The 18,931-nt window shown below is 38.7% G+C and overlaps 3 protein-coding genes across 4 annotated transcripts in view; 1 reads left to right on the top strand and 2 right to left on the bottom strand.

Annotated features, from left to right (window-relative positions):
• Window positions 1-2,682, bottom strand: part of LOC111080753 (probable G-protein coupled receptor CG31760) — a 36,682-nt gene extending 34,000 nt beyond the window's left edge. The window contains exon 1 of the mRNA XM_022376564.2: window positions 2,603-2,682. The gene's annotated coding sequence lies outside the window, so the exon portion shown is untranslated. The remainder of the gene's footprint in view (window positions 1-2,602) is intronic.
• Window positions 1-18,931, top strand: part of LOC111080772 (protein rhomboid) — a 42,197-nt gene that overhangs the window by 22,725 nt on the left and 541 nt on the right. The window contains exons 1-2 of one of the 2 annotated variants that reach the window (XM_022376587.2): window positions 16,484-16,793; window positions 18,765-18,908. In XM_022376587.2, coding sequence (XP_022232279.2) covers window positions 16,557-16,793; window positions 18,765-18,908 — 381 coding nt within the window. In that variant the 5' untranslated portion in view covers window positions 16,484-16,556. Of the gene's footprint in view, window positions 1-16,483; window positions 16,794-18,764; window positions 18,909-18,931 lie in introns of those variants that run through there. The other variant, XM_022376595.2, reaches the window with a different exon arrangement.
• Window positions 6,361-9,049, bottom strand: LOC111080763 (gustatory and pheromone receptor 33a). Its single transcript, XM_022376576.2, has 5 exons — window positions 8,959-9,049; window positions 8,454-8,890; window positions 7,577-8,026; window positions 6,589-7,054; window positions 6,361-6,516 (listed from the first exon to the last, which is right to left on the bottom strand). Exons 1-5 carry the CDS (start codon window positions 8,986-8,988, stop codon window positions 6,430-6,432), a joined length of 1,470 nt encoding a protein of 489 aa, XP_022232268.2. The 5' UTR covers window positions 8,989-9,049; the 3' UTR covers window positions 6,361-6,429.

Genomic DNA, 18,931 nt, shown 5'->3' with positions numbered 1-18,931 from the left:
CAAATCAGTTCTAATGGCCAGAGAGCAACTGTGTGTAGGGCACAACTTAGGGGATAATTCTACTGGCATGGCATATAGGATGCCTGCACTCGAAAGTCGGAAACTTGCCAATTAATTTGCAACTTTTGGGCACTGCACTTGCCCTGCCCCCATAACTAATCATCAGTGGCGCTATCTCCGTGCAGCTCGGCGTATATTAACGTTAATAATGAATAGAACTGCAACTTTTGTGCACTGGCCAAACAACGAAGACAACGAAAGTTGATGGCAAACTTTCGGCTCGAGCAAAGAAAAACTTTTAAATACAGCGAAATGTGGCAAGGGCGCCGGGCAGGGGACTTTTGAAAATTGCCTGAGCTGAGCTCAAATATTTATGAATATTTATTAGCCGTGAACTGTCGCTTATTAAAAACTTAATGGATGGCAGGGCGGCGCGCGGGTAGCTGGGTGCTGGACCTGTTGCCGCCTCATTAATGGTATAAAATTTCCGTTCGGTTTGCTCGCCGGCGGCCAAGTTAATTACAATATTTCATTTGCTGCTCCTGTGGTGGGGGTGAATTTTATTTCTTAACAAATTGCCAACGGCACATTAAACGCAGGCAGAAAAACAAAAACAAAAAAAAAAAAAAGAAGAGAGCAAAAGGAGGAGCAGAAGAAGCCAGTTCAAATGGAACAGAAATGCAAAGCAATTTGTAGTAAATAAAAGCGGAAAGTTAAAATGGCGCCCAAAATACACGCAACTCAAACCGGAAGACAAACTTTTCACGCCAACCCCCCCCCCAGAGGCAACAACACACACGAACACCAACACTTTTCCACATATACATACAAACATACATATGTATGTACATATGTAAGTACATATGCCAGAGAAATCCGCACAGATGGGGCCAAGACATTGACAGGGCGCACGGGGGACTTTGATTTTCAGGGCCAAGTCATATCGAGAGGAAAAGAGAGGAGGAGAAGGCTCAAAGAGCCAGAGAATCATAAGAGCTGGAAGCTGTAGAAAGTTGCTGCCTTTGACGGATGCCAAGAATCTTTAATGCCCTTAAAAAGGAGAAAAGAAAAATCCTGAACAGGAGCCAGCCAAGGTGGAAAAGAAACACAAGGCTAAGACCAAGACAAAGGAAATATTATTGAGTAAGGAGTAACAGAAGGAACAAAAAGTATTTTGGATTATTCAAATAAGAACAGTTAGCAAAGATTATTAAAAAAAGGAGCAAAGAAAAAACACCAAACTAAGATAAAGTAAGGAAAGTTAGAGCAAGAAATTAAAGCAAAGAGAAAAGCGATAAGGAACAGAATGCACGGATAAAGCAATAAGAAACAGAATGCAAGAATGTTTTGAAAAGAGCGCAGATTTAATGGAAAGGAAAATATAAAGAAATATTGTGGCAATAGAAGCAATGTAACAATATTTTTTTTAACACTTATCTCATAGAGAGGAAACCTTGTAATTTCTGAACAATCTATTTTGAAGAGCAAAATGTAATCAAAGATTGGACAATGGCATAAATAAACATATTTCACATTTTAGAATGTTAAAGCAGCCATAATACTATTAAAAATAAAGTCTTAGCTTAAACGCAATTAAATTATAATCACGGTCGTAAGCGAGGAATTTTCAACAAGGCCATTCACAGACAAAAAAAAATCCAAGCAAATGAAAAGTCTTAAATGCGATAAAGCAAACGAAAACTTCCACTAAAGCAATAAAAGTGCAGAAGAGATGAAATAAAGATGAAAATAAAGATGCAATAAAGCGAGCAGGAAATGAGAAATGAATACAGAGAAGTTAAAGCAAAGAAATGGCTGCCGGGAAGGAAAGATTTAACGCGAAATGTTGCAAGCGTTTCAGTGCAAATTTAAGTGAAAAATTCGTATGATAAATAGCTTTAAATGTTTTTGGGAAAGTAAGAAAAAATATAGCTCCATAAAGCTGCACTATAATTTCTTTTACATATGCAATATCTAGTGCATAATCTTTACAAATAAAATACTGAGCAAATAAATTAAAATTGATCTAGAGCTAAAGCACGATCCTGCTTGCCATAGCCAGCGCCTTTCAAAGCTTCCAATAAACGCCAAATACCCCACTGAACTGGCTGCACAATTTCATCGTAGCACTTAGCATCGACGAAGGGCAACAACAACCTGTAAATAAAGCTCTAAGGCTATGGCAGACACACCGCCTTCTGTCTAGGTGGGATTTATGTATTTCTTTTATTTTCACAGGTCTTTTCATTTTTATTTTCTTATACTTTTGGGCCAGACGCCCACACGGCGCCAAACTGCGCAGCCTGCTCTGCTCTGCTCGGCTCTTCTCGGCGATTATTCAACACCGCACCGCCAAAGTCTTTTGGGGTTCTTCTGATTTTGAGTTTGGTTTTTGGGGCCTGTTTTTATTTTTTTTGTATGTGAATCTTTTCAAGGCTAATTGGATGATGGTTTTTAATTGAAATTGAAATTTGCTGATGGCGCCCGCACGGAACTTTCGCTTTTCATTAGAACAAAACGCAGGACAAGCACGCAGTACAAGCACACAGTACAGTGAGGCTTCCACCCACACGCATTAGATAGAACACACACAGACACCCACCCACACACACAGAGAGCTAAAGGAAGACAAAGTTGTTCTCCGATTAAGTACCGCACAACCAACGCTTTCGCAACTCCGCCACGAACTGTTCCGTTATCCACGGCCTGCAGCCCAACGACAAGTTCGTTTCGTGCTTTTTTGTGAGAGAAATTCATTCGTTTGGCGCGCTCTCTCGAGTGCGTTCTTCGTGTCCTGTGCTGTCTCTCTCTCTCTCTCTCTTGCTCCGCCTGGCTGGACTTCTGGCTGTTATCAGTTTGATTTGATTTCACTTTGGCAGTCCTCGCACAATTTGCTATCGCTTGGCCCAGGGGTGGGGAGAGAGCGAGTGCGTTTTCAAGGATGTTTGCTGTGGGCGGGCGATTGCTGTACTCACCACACTTGCCGCTTTCGCTTGCTCTATCTCTCTCGCTCTCTCTCTCTTGCTTTGGGGTGTTGCTCGTTTCTCTTGCGGACAGACACCTGTAGTGTCGGTCGGGCATGGCATGGGTGTGGGCATGGCATGGCGAAAGCTTTCGACTGGCAAGCGACAGTGTTGTCATGTTGTTATTGGAAATTTGCATACACTAACAATCTGCATGCTCAATGATGTTTTTGCATATCTGAGCCTGATTAAACTGCTGTTCAATTTGTCAGAATAAATGCAATATTTTAAATATAATTTTTAAGTGTATAAACAATATATAATACAAAAATATATATAATTAAGTGCAATGCAATTTAAGGTAAATAAATACTGAATAAATTTTGATTTAAGTACTATGTATGGGGTTCAATCCGAGAGTATGGAAATAGGAATTACATCTCAATATTCCTTAAAGACTATTACACTTATTTAATACATACATAGAAAAATCCAAAAATATTCATTACTGGAATTGCATTTTTGTTTCTCCCTACCAACGACTTGCCAGTGGGGCGAACATACTCTAAATTAGGCACAGCTGAAAGGATATTAATAGTTCTTAATAATAATACTTAATAATAATAATAATAATAATAATAATAATAATAATAATAATAGTTCTTAATAGTTCTTAAGTCCAATTCTTCAATTAAAAATAAATAACAGCTGACAATAAATAACCTTATTATATTATTGAATTTTTTTTTCTTGAGTCATATAGTAATAAATAAACACTGAAAGTTCGCCAAAATGTTTTCTTTAATTTAAATAAACTTTTGCGAGCTTTTTTGACCCGTCCTACAAAAATTAACAATTCGGGATAAATTTCTAAGCGCCAAGTTCCAATTCATTAATGGACAAAACCCAACAGCAACATTCCATTTGCCAAAGTCGTAGTCAGACTTCTTCTGCTGTGGTTACTAAGGTGAGGTATAAATGAGGTTACTCCAAATGTGTTATAAATAAGCGCGCTGTGTACACACACACACACACACACACACACACACACACACACGTGTGGTGCACACGCTATGTACACAGACAGACAGACAGACGGACACCCACATGCTGGGTGAGCAGAGGGAGGTCATACATATCCATGGACCCTCTCTACCGACTGGGCATTGCATTTATAGCCTCAATTACTCAAACAACAACAGCAACAACAACAACAGCAACCTGTTGGCATTTGTCTGCTTGTGCTAGCTCCCCTCACCGCTTTGAGCACTCTTTCTTAACCCTCACGTGCCCCCCGACATTAGCCGTTTCAGTGTAAATTTTTCCACACTCTGAATGAACTCTTAAAAGTGCCCTGACATTTCACCAGGGGTCACGTGGCTCATGCCCCCCATGGACGGCGGTCGCTCGTCCTTATTTATTCGAAACGAAACTCTCTGTTTCTCGGTATGAAGCTCTCCCTATTGCTCTCGCCATACCCATCGCTGGCAGAGTTGGATACACAGCAACAGTTGACGTAATTTGCAGGTAATATGTGTGGCCTGTTGCTTCTGTTTTTTGCTCCGCCACAGAAATTGACCAGAAAGGAAACACTACTCCATTTCTAACTCTCCCCCCTTGCTCTCTCCCCTTGCTCTCTCCCTTGCTCTCTCCCCTTGCTCTGTGTCACCATTTTTTTGTTGTTCTTTCTCCCTTACGAGTACGAGTCTGTCTGCACTGACCAAAAATATATTCTGTACGTATAAAAATTGAAGCGATAAAATTTTTAATTTAACTTGCGGGTTTCTCGAGACTTTTTGGAATTATTTAAGGATTTTTTGCAGACAAAACAACTCTTAATAATTTTTTGTTAATTGTTTTTATTTTTATATTTATTCATGATAATTTTTTGGTATTTGTTTTTATTTTAATATTTATGGCCCATTTTTTTCCGTATTCCCCTTTTATTTCGTCACAAAGTTATACGTTTAAAATCATTAAAAGATCTCTGGAAGCAGGAAAAAAGAGTAATAATACATTTTAAATATTAAAAATAAACCAGAGGAATTTGAATCCTTAGCAAAGTCATTTTGTTTAAATCAATTGGAAATTACAAGGCATAGAGAGAGAGTATTAAATCTTTAAAGCACTCTCTTAACGGACTGTGTTCTCTAGTAGAAATTGTATTTTAAAAATAAACTTTTTGTCTCAGTGTGTTGCCTGTACAAACGAGCCAATCGAGTCACATATTGATTTATGGTTGCAGAATGTCTGCTTGTCATTCAAACCATGCATCAATGAAGTGTAATATAAGACACTCACTTTGTCTAGCACACACAAAAAGACTAAAACATATAGAAAAAAACGAGGGACAGACAGACAGAGGAAAATGGTTAGAAGTGGCCCAGTAAAAACTCAATTAAATTTGACACTCTTTCGATGAAATTAATTTAATCTCCATGCCCTCCGGGGCATCCGATTCATTTTCCTTCGGGTTCCTTTTGTGTCAAGTAAATTGATTGAACCAAACCGAAATGCAATTTTAAACCCAAACCTCACTCCAGCACGAAAATGTTCATAGGACAAAAATGGAAAGAGGAGCAAAAGGAGAAACATATTTCTGCGCACATTTCCGTTGCACTAAACGTGATTGAAAGCGGAAATTGCTTCGTGTTCCTCTTTGCACTGCCTCACCCCAGCCACTGCCTGGGCCTTTCTACACCCATTTCTGGCTTCCGTTTGATGGCCGCAAACTGTCGTCGTATGGCTCTCCAGAGACTGCCTGACTGATGACTGGCAAATCGTGTTTTTCAATTGACATTTGCTTGAAATTGTGTTACTAAACCTCCTCGACCAGGACAGCTCCCCTTGCGATGACATCCCTTCATGATGAACCCAAAGTGTTGGATGATGCGATAACGGGGGGTCCTTTCCACGACTGCCTGTCTGTCTGTATGTTCGTGTCCCTTCGATTTCCCCCCATTTCCAACTCAATGCCTGTGGACACCGGTACTCTTGAAAGCTGTTCTGGCATGGGTATGCCTCGAAAATGGCAGCAGTTTGTGTGGAATATAATTTGAAACGTCAAGGTCCAGCAATGTGTTCTAAATGGAATAAAAATGCGCACAATTCAGCTGGTAAAATAATCATAAAACTACTTTGAGTGTGGATTTGTGGGAGAACAAATAATGGCAATAATTAAATTAAACCACACAAAAAAAGTTTCCACTAATTAATTAATTAAACATTAAATTTGTATTTTTAATTGAAGCATTTGAAATGTACATATTTTATACAAAATTTTAAAAGGTGCAAATAAGTTTTACATTTTTTTTTCGCTTTTTAAAGAGCATTCCATCTGCTACTTTCCACTTTCCTTTCCTTCATAGATTGTTTTAACAAAAAAAGAAAAGCTACAAAATTGTGCTAGTAAGTAAATGGTGTTCAAAATTGCTGCTCGATAATTGAATTTACGGGGACCCATCGCTTATGACATGAGGCCCTCGTTGCGCAAAATGGCCGTCATATCGAACTGCAGCAGGACAATTAAATAGGATGTGGCGGCACTCACGGTCTGCAAGTAGAGAGTTTATTGAATAAAGGTTGCAAAAGGTTAGACCACAAGAAACAAAACAAAAAAACATACCGAAAAAATAAATGTGTAGTCCAGGGCAAACAGACCAATGCCATTAAACTGAAAGTAGCCTTCCCAGTGCAGGAACTGCAGGGTGAACGATTTCATCTTGTTGTAGAATAGATCGTTGCTGAGCATAAAGGCCGGCTTCTTTTGCATTATCTCGTGCACAATCATGGCCGATTGCTTGGAGTGATTGTTGGCATTGCAGCACAGCCGCAGCACAATGTAGGCCACCACCATGGTCGTGAAGCTCCAGATGACATACAAGTATGTCACATAGTCGAGCAGTCGGCTCTTGCCGCTCACAATGAAATTGACTTTGGTCTCCAGGAAGATGCCAAAAATGCTGACCACGAAGCAGGCAGCCATATAGGGCACACACTGGGGTCCGAATTCGCCGTTGGTTATGACACTGAGCGATAGAATTTTGTCGTGCAGCTTGAACAAATCCGGCAGATTGGCCTCCGATGTGTTGCTGAAAGGCAGGTAGAATATGGATAAGTAGGTTAGTGAATGTCGAATATTACCAATGAATAGAAAGGTTGATATAGAATAGTATAGAATTAATATAATTTGATTGGAAGAGTGTGGATTCTTTTTTGTATATACTATTCCCGTGGAATCCACTGTATCCAGTGGAATCTCTTGCGTCAGTGCTGGAGAGCCGATTGGATCGCGAGCGAGCAGCGCACAAGCGAAGGGCAACAAGAGCGAGAGCGAGCTAACAGTCCGCTGTTAGCGTGTTCCCGGCAACAGACTGCTAACACTGGCTTGCTAACAGCGCTGTTGCCCTGAACAGAATGAGTGATATAAATTTATTTTTAAGTAAGTATAAGTATAATTAATGATAGGAGATTAACTCTTTAAGTACATATTAATTTAAGCTCAGTTAGAAACATAATCTATCCATATTCGCTTCACATTTTAAACTATAAATCTGCCAAATCATTAATAAAACTCGTAGACCCCTTGGTTTTTAAGCAGTTAATCGTCTCACCCTGTATTCTCAGCAATGGTCGCATTGTCATAATCAAAATCGTCCTCGTCCTCATCATTGCTGCTATCCATTTCATCCTCTTCATTCTTTTGTTGGCCCGGCGGCGGCGGTGGCGGTGGCGCAGCCATTTGACGTTTCATTTCGCTTGACAACTTTTGCTCATTGCCAAATGTGGCGGCGGCGGCGGCGGCGCCTCTCGAGTCCATGGCCGTGGCTGGCGTTAGGTTCTTACGCTCCTGCTTCTTGCCCTCGCTCTCAATATCAAACACGGTGAGTGGGGCATGACGATGGCGGGCCTCCTGGTTAATTTTCTCGAACAATGTGTTAATCTGCTCAAAGCGTTGCGAAATGACGGACACATGATAGATGAACTCCCCCTGGATGATACTGCCGGCCAAATACGGGAAACTTGACACCATAAACGGTATGAAAGCGTAGTTACCAAAAGTGCTGAAAGTAGCGTAGGATAAGGGTAGAAAGTAAAGGAAAGGTGAGGTGACAGTGACAGTTCCGGTTCTGTTAAGTGTGCTGTAAAATTTCAATGGCAAAGACTTAAAGTAATTACTTGGATTTTATGGTTATTTAATGTGTTTGATACTTTTGTGTGTTTAAAGCAGACCAAAGCGAGTACAATAAACATTTAAAAAGAGACCTAAAAAGAGGTCTCAAAATTGTGTCTCTGTTTGTGCCTGCGCTAGAATAAATTCTTCAACATAAACTGGTATTAAACTTTAAACTTTAAAGCATACTATCTGTCATCTGGCATTCTATCCCTTCCTTCAGCATTAAAGTCTCAGATGCAACAGAGTTCCACTTCCATTTCACTCAATATTTTGCCACACTCCCGGACAGAGCAAAAAGCAATTTGTATACTCACAGATATAGTGCCCTGATATCGTAGTACAGGGCGAATGCAAACACACAGAAGAGGAACAGCCAGGTGAAGTGGTATGCCACACTGTGCTTCACCGCTGTGACCTTTACCCTGTCCATCTCTGCAACGCGTCGACACTTCTGGATGACGGCATCAATGGCGTTCAGTCGCTCGTCGAACTGCAAAAAGAATTCCTTGCGTCGATACAGGCTCATCAGGGTGACAGTCAGATAGAGAAAGGCACCCAGATGCATGAAAAGATTGTTGCTCAAGCGGCAGACGCTGTTGCACGCGTCCAGGAAACAGAGACCAAACACATGCCTCAGATTGATGAGAAAATAGCAGCCCAGATAGAAGACGGGCACAATCGACATCATGGCATAGTCGAATATTACATTCGATTGCGATTGCTGGCGATTCAGTGGAATCAGTCCAATCGCCTATCAAATACAAGAGTTTTTCGAATAACTCAACTCAAATTTAAGAGAAATTTATGTATGCAGCTTACCATGGAAAACCAATTCATAATTTTGATCATTTTCAGTTTCTCTATGCTCGGCTTTCTGTGTGTGTTTCCAACGTTTCCCTTTCAGTTCACTATTTGTACTGAAGTTGTCTGTCGCTGTTGGTTGGGCACCCAAAAGGGTTTAATATTTACCTTATGTACTCACTCAATTGTTTGGATAATGAAAACGGTATGGATAATGCGCATATGTTTAAGATAAATATCTTCCGAGTGGCGCCTAAAATGCTTTTAGCTTATTAAATGTGTACGTACTTTTCCACGCACTGTGAGAAATAGTTGTGCAGGAAAATGACTAACTTTTACATGGTATAATTTATTGAAAGGCTTATGAACGGTTGATTTCATTTGTAAATTAAAATAGATTATGCCTTCGATATGTTTATAATTTACATATTTTTGTTTTGGCTTCTTTTCTTGTTTAAAAAATCTGAGCAATCTATTCTATTTAGTGGAATGCTTTTAGTGTACTTTTGCTTTGTATTTGTAATTTATTGATTGATAATTTTATTGGCTTTTTTACACTGCAAAAATAATTGTATGAGCAACATCTTTGCTGTGTCCTGAAAAGTATTTTGATGAGACGAAATGCGGAGTATGTTGGGAGCTACTGAACTTCTTCAGTGGCGTTTGTTTGCGACCTATGTATGTATTTATTACAGTTAATAGCTCGAAGATTGTTCAATACTCAATATTCAATTGTTCGATATGCGATATTGCGTTGAACGCACCACAAGTTAGTTTCAGTTAGTTTAGTTCGTTTCAAGACGGTGTCTTATTTATTAACTGTTCGATGTGGTGACGCAGTGCAAGATCTAGCATGCAGATTCTAGACTTTTGCATGCAAGCGAGAGAGCAACAGATCGAGAGAGCAACAGATTGCCAGAGCGATAGCGAAGGCGAAAACGAAAGATAGAAAGGCGCGAGAGAGCGGCTGCATAAGCTGCTGGCGTGCGGGAGCTTTACAAACACACATACATGGTATACTCGTATGTAGCTTACAATGTGGGATTAGAGTAGGCAGGCAGCACAAAATGACAAACAGACAATTGGAATTGACTCTGCTGCTGCGCCACTGACTGACTGTGCTCTGCTCTATGGATTACAGGCTAATATTTGGCTGCGTAAAAATACAATTTATCATCTTAATTATCCCATATTAATTATCCATAATAGTGGCATAGCCCTAAATGGAATAGAGATATTTATCAGCTTGAAACATTTGTGGTGTGCTTAGTTCTGAATCTTAATTAAGTATTCCCAGAGCCTTGCATTTTCCATATTACTTATTCGAAATTGTAATTGGTTTTGTTGCTTCCCAAACTACATACTTCGAACATGTACAATGTACATAAGTACATATGTATGTATGTATGTATGTACATACCACCTACAAGTTTATCCATTTTGTTGCTGCTCTCCCGTTTTACGGAACTTGCAAATCTAATAATTTCCACATATTTTCACCGCATTTTACTTGCTAATTAAACAATTATAAGTTAGTGCCGCCCGAACACTAAATTAACAAGTAAGACAACAACAGTGCCAAACAAGATTCCAGCAAGATCCTGCCAACTACACAGCTAAGACGTTTCTCGCCTAAGAAAACCAATTAAAAGCAAAGCCCTTTGCTTGGGCGCTGAAAGAGCCAACTGGGGACTCTACGTAGAGAGGGGTGGCAGAGGACACCCCCACCCCGGAGATGATAAAATGCAAATTTCCCCTGAGTTGAGCACCGAAGCTATGGGAAGGTGTGGGAAATGTGCTGCTGCGGCCTACTAACAACAGTTACAACTATAACAAGCAACGTGAACGTCGCGACGATGGCAGACATTTCGACTGTTAGATACCCTGTAGGAGGCAGCGAAGCAACACAATTAACTAAATGCGTAGTTAATGAATTTATTTTGGGTTAAATATTTATACAATTAGGAGAATTTTCAACGACTTAGCTGCTAGATTCGAATTGCTTATTTTTTTAAATTTAATTTGCGTTTATAAATATTTAGATATGGAAATTTAAAGTTAAACGGTTCGAAACTTGATCTGCTTAAGCATATGCGGAATATCTATCAGCCATATAAGTCGGATAATCTATATTTGATACCCTTTACACACTTTACACGAATTAAATATACCCTAGTAACAATGTACAACCAGCTGAAGTTAAAGGTGTTGCCAGTTGCCTTTTGGTTTCCTCTAGTTAATAATTAAGTTTGCATGGCAGCGACGGCACGCACCAAGCAGCAGCTCACGCACCCACACCCGCATATGAGCTGTGTAGAAAGAGAGGCAGAACATACAGAGAGAGATAGAGTGGAGTGTAGGTGGAGAGTGAGAGTGTAGGTGGAGAGACAGTGGAGTGTAGATGGAGAGAGAGTGGAGTGTAGATGGAGAGCGAGTGCAGTGTTAATGGAGAGCGAGCGGCGAAGGCAAACATATTTTGAATCTTATATGTATGTATTTATGCCTGTGCACGCCCAAAGACCACGGACCCGTGTGAATCTCATACATACATTCTAGTGATGAACAAGTGACGGCAATCTCAACCCCAAATTAAATCAAATCCGCTCCATTTCTGTATGTAAATTTGTCTCCATCATAGTCAAAAAACCCCATTGTCAAGCCTAGTAATAAGGCTTCACAGACTGCGTCTAACTGCTCCTGATCCAGCGATATGTTCAGTGTTTCTTGGATGAGAAAAAGGATTTCCTCAATGGAAACTGGCTCCTTCTGGCTCCTGAGCAGTTCGCTGACCAGCTCTCCCGCTTCAATGGGGCTGATGGTGTTGATTAATGCTGTTAAATCAAATACAAACAGTAAATCTACTAAAATCTCACCTGCTCATGTTTGCTCCAAAAAAAAATTGTATTTGTTTCTACAAAATTTGATGTTCTCTGTACTAAAGAGAATTTGTTTATGAAATGTAATGAACTGTATTCCCATGCCCCCACTAGATTGAGAAATGTCTGGCACAGTCTTCCTTGATTATAAAAGATATGTTTACTGTTGCCTTAGCTTACATTATATCAAAGACCGTAAGAGTTATAGTTTTTATAATAAAAATTATGATATAAGAAATAATTTTTGATTTTTATTATAAAAATCAGGTATAAATTTATTTTTGATTTTTATTTAAAAAATTAAAATTAAAATTATATTAAACCGTTTCTGCTTTTAAATATTATTACACAAATAAATGTGCGTAATTATAATTTAAGAACAAAATAACAAGGAATATTGCTGTCTGGAAGACATTTTTAATGGCTAGCGTGCATGCGTTTGATATAAATAATATAATAATAATTTAATAATATAATATAATATAATATATATAATAATACCATAACTGCAATTTCAGTCTCATGTAGCCGCAAACAAATCAAAGAAACAATCGATTTCATTGTGTTGCATATTTTCTGTATTCTATGGTCACGAAACCATCTCTAACTCCCCTAAAAACCCAAATGAAACCAAGCTTGTTAATATTTGCCTTTGGAGAGAGGATGACGACGATGGCGTTGGGAACTTGGCCTTGCTCGACTCGCCTCGACTCGCCTCGACTCGACTCGACTAGTATTATCCGCACGGCGGCCTATCATTTGGTTTGGCTTTAGCTGGAAAGTCTTTTAAAACGTAGCTCCATGTAAATTTCATACGCACATTAGATTAGTTTATTGTAGTGCTCAGTAGTGATTGTTATTGCCTTTGGGTACGCCCAGTGATGCAGCAAATCCTACAACAAAAAATGTTGCCCAATGCGCTTTATAGCCACGCAAAAATCCTTGAGTTTCCCTTGGTTGTCCCTTGTTGGCGCTTCGTTTTTTATTTTTATTTTATTTTGTATTTTGTGCTGCCTTTGGCGGTATCAATAAAATTGCGGTCATAAAGTGTAACCGTAATGGTCCTCAGACTGCCGCTTCCTTTGGGGCTCTGCTCTGGCCACGCCTCTTCGTCCGTCTCCGGCTGTAAGTCACTCAATCATGTGGCACGGCACACTTTGCTTTGCTTTGCCTTTGCCTTTGCTTACAATTTTTCTTCTCTTTCCTTATTTTTATTTATTTTTTCCTCTGGCTTTTCTCTGGCATGTAATGAGCTTGTTTGCTCAAGATTTTGGCGCAAAGATTTGCCTAAACGTTTTTCTCTTTTTTTTTTTTTGGCTGCTTCTACCGTTTGTTGGTGGACTCGGGGAAGGACTCGGGCTACTGGGCTGTTAAAGTGGAACATCTTGGTCCTGTTCTGGCCAAAAGACTGTGCTATCTACAAGCTCCCTGGGGCCTTTGGGTGGAGTGTTGAGGTTGTTCTGGCACTTGGCATATTAAATACTTCCGAGGCCTGTCATAATAGAGGTTACTTTCATATGTGGAAGTTTGTGAGTGATTTCTTTCGTTTAGTTTTAGTCTGTATACGAATTTTAGCATTTCCTCTGAGCGTAGTTCGAGTAAATCAGAATATTTGGTCTCTTTTTGGGTGCCCAATGGATAAATGTATAATTTCTTGGCCATGACCGAGTATTGAGACCTACATACATATAAAATATGAGAATTTATTTATTTATTTTATTGGTCTTTATTTCAGTGCTACGAGTTTGACTTTTCTTCCACGCTTTAGTCACAAAATTTTTTTAATCTTATAATTAACAAAACATTGATTTTTAATACTAAACCTGTTTTAAGCGTACTTGTTGCCTTAAATATAATTGTTAAATTTTAATTGGAATGTTTTAAATTTTTTTTATTTTATTTATTTATTTGTATACAAGATTTACTTATCTTCCAGACTTTAGTCACAGAATTATTTTAATTTTATAATTAACAAACATTTGTTTTTAACACTTAACATTTTTTAAGGGTACTTGTTGCCTTAAATATAATCTTTGAATTTTAATTGGAATATTTTGATTTTATTTATATTTTATATTTTTATATTTTATTTTTTTGTATTTTATTATATTTGTATATATATATATTTTTTTTTTTTATATTTTATATACTTATTTTGTATAATTTATTTGTAATTTCATTTATTTTCCTATTAATAACATGTTTATTTTTTATTTTAGAAATAAGGCCATGATTCCTTTATTTGAAATCTTCAAAGCTATAGCTTACCCTGAAAGCCGCCCCCAAAGAGCTTTAAATAGTTCGAATTGGCGATAACTCCTCCACTTTATACGTGCATGCCAGCGGCAAGTAAATAAAGCCGCACAGACAATCGAGTACGAGTATCCATCCCAGCCAAGATAAGTTTTGCGTCTGGCTTTGGGCTTAACCAACTCTCCTTTTGGGCTCCTTTGGCCACTCTCTTATATGTCAATTTGTTGTTTTGGCTGCCTCTGCACGGGACGGCACGGGGGCACGGCACGGGGGCACGGCACGTACAAACGGACTGTTAATGACTTTTGGCAACTCAACCATTGAGCAAAGTTTATGATAAACAAACACACATACATATGTACATATGTATGTATGTATGTATGTATGTATGTATGTATGTATGTATGGTATGTACTTGTAGCATGTAAGTTGGCGTTATCTTAGCCCAACGTTGCGTCAAAACTTAACTAGCCAAACAATTATTTCTATCGCTTTTGTTCACTCGCCCACCGCAGCAGCAGCTCCTCTTGCTCTCTCCTTTGCTTTCGTTTGGAAGCCAAAAGTGCTTCTTATTGCTTGTTACATAAATATTTCATTAAAAGCCATTCATAACCAGCATTCGGTGTTGACAGCAGCCACAGCGGCAGCATGGCCCCACCACGTGTCCACCACGGCTCGACAAGAGAGACAGAGAGAGAGAGTGAGAGGGAAACAAAGAGTGAAAGAGAGTAATCGTCTTGGGAGCTTTTCACCACACTGCCACCCACCACCCACCTCAGCGTTGAGTGTCGACAACTTTGTGTAAACATTGGGCGGGCGGGCGCGTGCTTGCAGCTTCCGTTCGTGCCGCTGTTGCTAGCTACTCTACTGCTGCTGCTGCTGCCTTAACGCATCGCTCACTTCATGCCACGCTTGGGCAAGGCAACGCAAGGCAAGGCAAATGTCAAATGCCAAGGATGTGGGCAGAGCCAGTGCCATGGCGAGCAGCGAATCGGTTGAAGTTTTAAAGGGCTAAATGCAGGTTTGGTCTTCTGCTTTTTTGGCCACGGAAAACGGAAGCTAGCAATAAATATAGTGAAATTTCTACTGCGCGGACACTTTTGTGGCCCTTTTGTCCAGACGGTCAGGGAGGGATTAAAAATCAGTCTGCTTGGAGGAATTTGACAGTTGCCTGGTGTTCGACAGTTCCAAAGACAGTTGTTCGCCAAAAAGACATGCTGTACCATCCCACGTGATATGTCCATAAATGTGAAGGTTCTACTCGGGGATGGAAAGGGTAAATTGTCAATACCAAAATAGATACAGATGAGTAAACTGTAGAGTTTATTTAATATTCGTTTATTCATAATATAAAATAATATATAATATAATAATATATAATAAAATATAATATAATAATATATTATAATATAATAATATATATATAATATAATATAATAATATATAATGAAATATAATATAATAATATATAATGAAATATAATATAATGAATATATATATAATATACATAATATCACAGGTTTCAGTTGAGAGAGATGGGATAGTTTGTTGTTTATTTCGTTCATGCAGGGCTCTATAATATAAATAAAAAAAAAAATAAATAAAATAAATAATAAGAAAATATAAATAAAAATAATAAATAATATATCATACTCGTATTGAGGATCTTCAATGCCATTACAACCGTTTCGCAAGCGACTTCCCATGCTAAAAATCAAAGGAGCAAAAGGGCTGCATGTTGATGACTAAAGACAAACAATTGCTGCTCTTCCTGGATACGAAAGTCAGAAACAGAAATGTTTGGTGTAAGAAACATCAATATCCACCAGCGTCCAGGGCAAAACTGTATCAGAATTGATGCTCTGTAGAAGCTTAGAGAGAATTCCATCAGGTACAACCATCAGCAAGAGTAGAAAATAAATATTAAATGGCAGCCTGAAGGCCTTGTCCATCTGGCTTTAACTATAGATTGAAGTTTGGAATTTAACTTATTCTAAAAATATAAAATAAAAATAATAAAATAAGAATAGTAAAACAATAAATATAATATAAAAAAAAAATTAAAAATTAAAATTTATATGTATCCATTTATACTATGAATACTATATTTATATGGATACAAGTGGTTACGGAAGTTACGGAAAATATTTCCCGCGCTACTTACCCAAGACACCAACCGCACATTGGAAAATTTGTCCTCACTTGCCAAAAGTATGCCTCGCTTTTTGCTGCACCATTTGAAAGTTTGCGCACTCAGTCGCCGAGTCGCGGGTGATGGCAGTCCGTCAGACGTTCGTTGGATCAATCGTATCTGATCGGATCGCATTGATTTTCGAATGCCGCCCATTGAGCAGGCATGGAAGAACAGAAACACCTTCGTTCACTTCGCATGTAGTCAGTAGCTTTGAGGTGTGCGGATCTCTGTGCCTAGTCGCACGTTAAGCGTTCAGCGCATCGGTTGTCAAATGCCGCCACGGCACTCGAATTATGTCAGAGCCACGGAATAATAACAATAGCGTTGAACAGAGTAACAAGGATGTCAGGCTGCTGCTGCTGCCAGCAACGGATAAAGCGGATACCAATCCACCGATGACGAACCTCCCGCCACTGCAGAAGATTTTCATTGATGACCTGACAAAGGCGGGGGACGACGATATAGCCCGGCTGAAAAGACAGCGCGTTTGGCGTGTGCCCTGGTTTATATTGCTGATGTGCTTTATGCAGGTTCGATTCAATGCAGCTGCTTGCTGCTCTACTTTATCACCATTTTTTTTTTATTTGAGCGGCGTACAACGTGCCGTATGAGTGATGTGTGTGTGTGTGTGATTTCGCTTTTGATTGGATTTTTTAATTCATAAAATCCATTTTTTTCCCCTTTGGTTTGCATACACTGATTGAGCGCAGATATTCGCTCCTGCAGAGTGACAGTTTTTTGGTGTCGCTGCCCAATTAAATTTACATTTAAATTTCTGCCATGAATGTTTTTTAATTTTCAACATTTGTCTCAATAATTTGGCCCATTATTGTACCCGAATATTTACTGCTGATAAGCGCAGTTCCATGTGAACTCTGTGCTAAATAATACTATGAATATCTCTGTTTATAATCTTCATACTCATATATTGTATACCCGCCGCTTATTCAATTTAATCTAAACAAACCAAAATTGTTTGTTTTTGTTTCTGTTTGGTGCGGCATTGTGTGTGTGAGTATTCCATAATTTATTTGTATGGCAAATTCCTTTCAGAGAATGAAAATTCTCTGGAAAATTGTTCAGTGGTTTTATCTATGAATTGAAGTGTATTTTGTTTGGTTGATTTGTGGTTTGTTAGGCGGAAAATTTTTGGTTTATTTTATGGCAAGCAAATAAGTGATTTAATTCTTAATTTATGGCAGTTTTTATGCGAGTCTAAAGAACTTAAGAGCGAGTAAGAGTAATATTAAAAGTTAAAAATTAATTAAAAATAAATAAAATGAAATAAATAAAATAATAAATATATAAAAATAAATAAAATAAATAAAAATAAATAAAATAAAATAAATAAAAATAAATAAAATAAAAAAAATTAAAATAAATAAAATAAAAATAAATAACATAAATGAAATAAATAAAAATAAATAAAATAAATAAATAAAAATAAATAACATAATAAAAATAAATAAAATAAATAAAAATAATTAAAATAAATAAAAATAATAAAAATAACTTAAAAAAATAAATAAAAATAAAATAAATAATATTCTGCACCCTATGCCAGAGATGTGCCCTTCCGCTGCTTGCATCAAATAACTCATGACTGGCTCTTGGCCAATACCGTTCCCACACCCAAAGTCCCACAAGTGTGACCCATTTGGCGACACACTCATTAATTGATAGCTCAGCCATGTTAGCTCCTGGCAGGCATACTCGAAATACGCGCAGTAATGCAGCAATCTCTGCTGCTGATTGCGGCTAAGGTTTCATTGTTGGGCACAGGCCCACAGGCCCAACCCACAAACACACAACTCCATCTGCAACGTTGCACAATCGCTGAGGCACAAAGCACTTTGGCTTTGGCTGGCCCGATCGAATGCTATATTGCCTTTTTAGTCATCGATCGAATGTTTTGCAACTGCAACTGAAACTGCAACACTGGCATTTGTCATATTTGGCGTGCTGCATGTGTTGCACCGATTTGGTGTCGGCCGCTGTCAAGTCATGCGGCGTGCTCATTGTGCGGCATCTTAACACTCGCCTTTCGCCTGGCAATCGCGACACTTGGCTGCTGGAGCGAAAGTGACAGCGTTTGCCGCCAGCCATGACACTGATCTACAAAGTTGAGGCTTCCACGAGATATAAATACAAGAAAATGGAAATCTAAAGTGGGTTTTTCCTCGGGGAAATTGGCGGCAAAGATTGCAGTTGGAATAAATCATTTTTTTTTTTTGGGTTTTTTCCCCCTTAATTTTAAGTTTACTCCCTCTAAAAACTAAAATGAAATTCTGTATAATCAAAGCAAAGGAAATTGCAGTCTAGAATATTATATAACAGCCAGTCTCAAGTCACATTTCACTCTCCCAGTGCTTTAATTACCTTTGTTTGCTATCCCAATCCATTAGATCTCTCTCTTCTGGCTCTCTTTTTGCTTTTGCTGCGCAGTGTAATTAATGTCACTTAATCTCTTTCGGCTCTTCCCCCTTCCCCCATTCGTGCAGATATCGCTGCATCTGATTGCCAATGAGTGCATGCAAAGAAGACTGATCTACAAGCCGGAATGGAGCCACGAGTACTGGCGCCTCATCACCTACATGCTGCTGCATGCCGATGCCTGGCACTTGACGCTCAACATTTGTCTGCAGGTGAGTGCATTTGGGCGAGCATT

The sequence above is a fragment of the Drosophila obscura genome, unplaced genomic scaffold (assembly GCF_018151105.1).
Source record: "Drosophila obscura isolate BZ-5 IFL unplaced genomic scaffold, ASM1815110v1 contig_37, whole genome shotgun sequence".
Lineage (NCBI taxonomy): Eukaryota > Metazoa > Arthropoda > Insecta > Diptera > Drosophilidae > Drosophila > Drosophila obscura.
The sequence above is the reverse complement of the archived record's forward strand: the minus strand, read 5'-3'. Positions and strand labels throughout refer to the sequence as shown.

What these genes read in the sequence shown, in the direction of transcription:
- LOC111080763 (XM_022376576.2), bottom strand. Translation starts at nt 8,988, where the DNA reads ATGATCAAAATTATGAATTGGTTTTCCATG. An exon ending in GATATCAGGGCACTATATCT is followed by an intron (nt 8,027 to 8,453) that starts GTGAGTATACAA and finishes CGCTACTTTCAG; the next exon opens with CACTTTTGGTAACTACGCTT. An exon ending in ACCATTGCTGAGAATACAGG is followed by an intron (nt 7,055 to 7,576) that starts GTGAGACGATTA and finishes CCTGCCTTTCAG; the next exon opens with CAACACATCGGAGGCCAATC.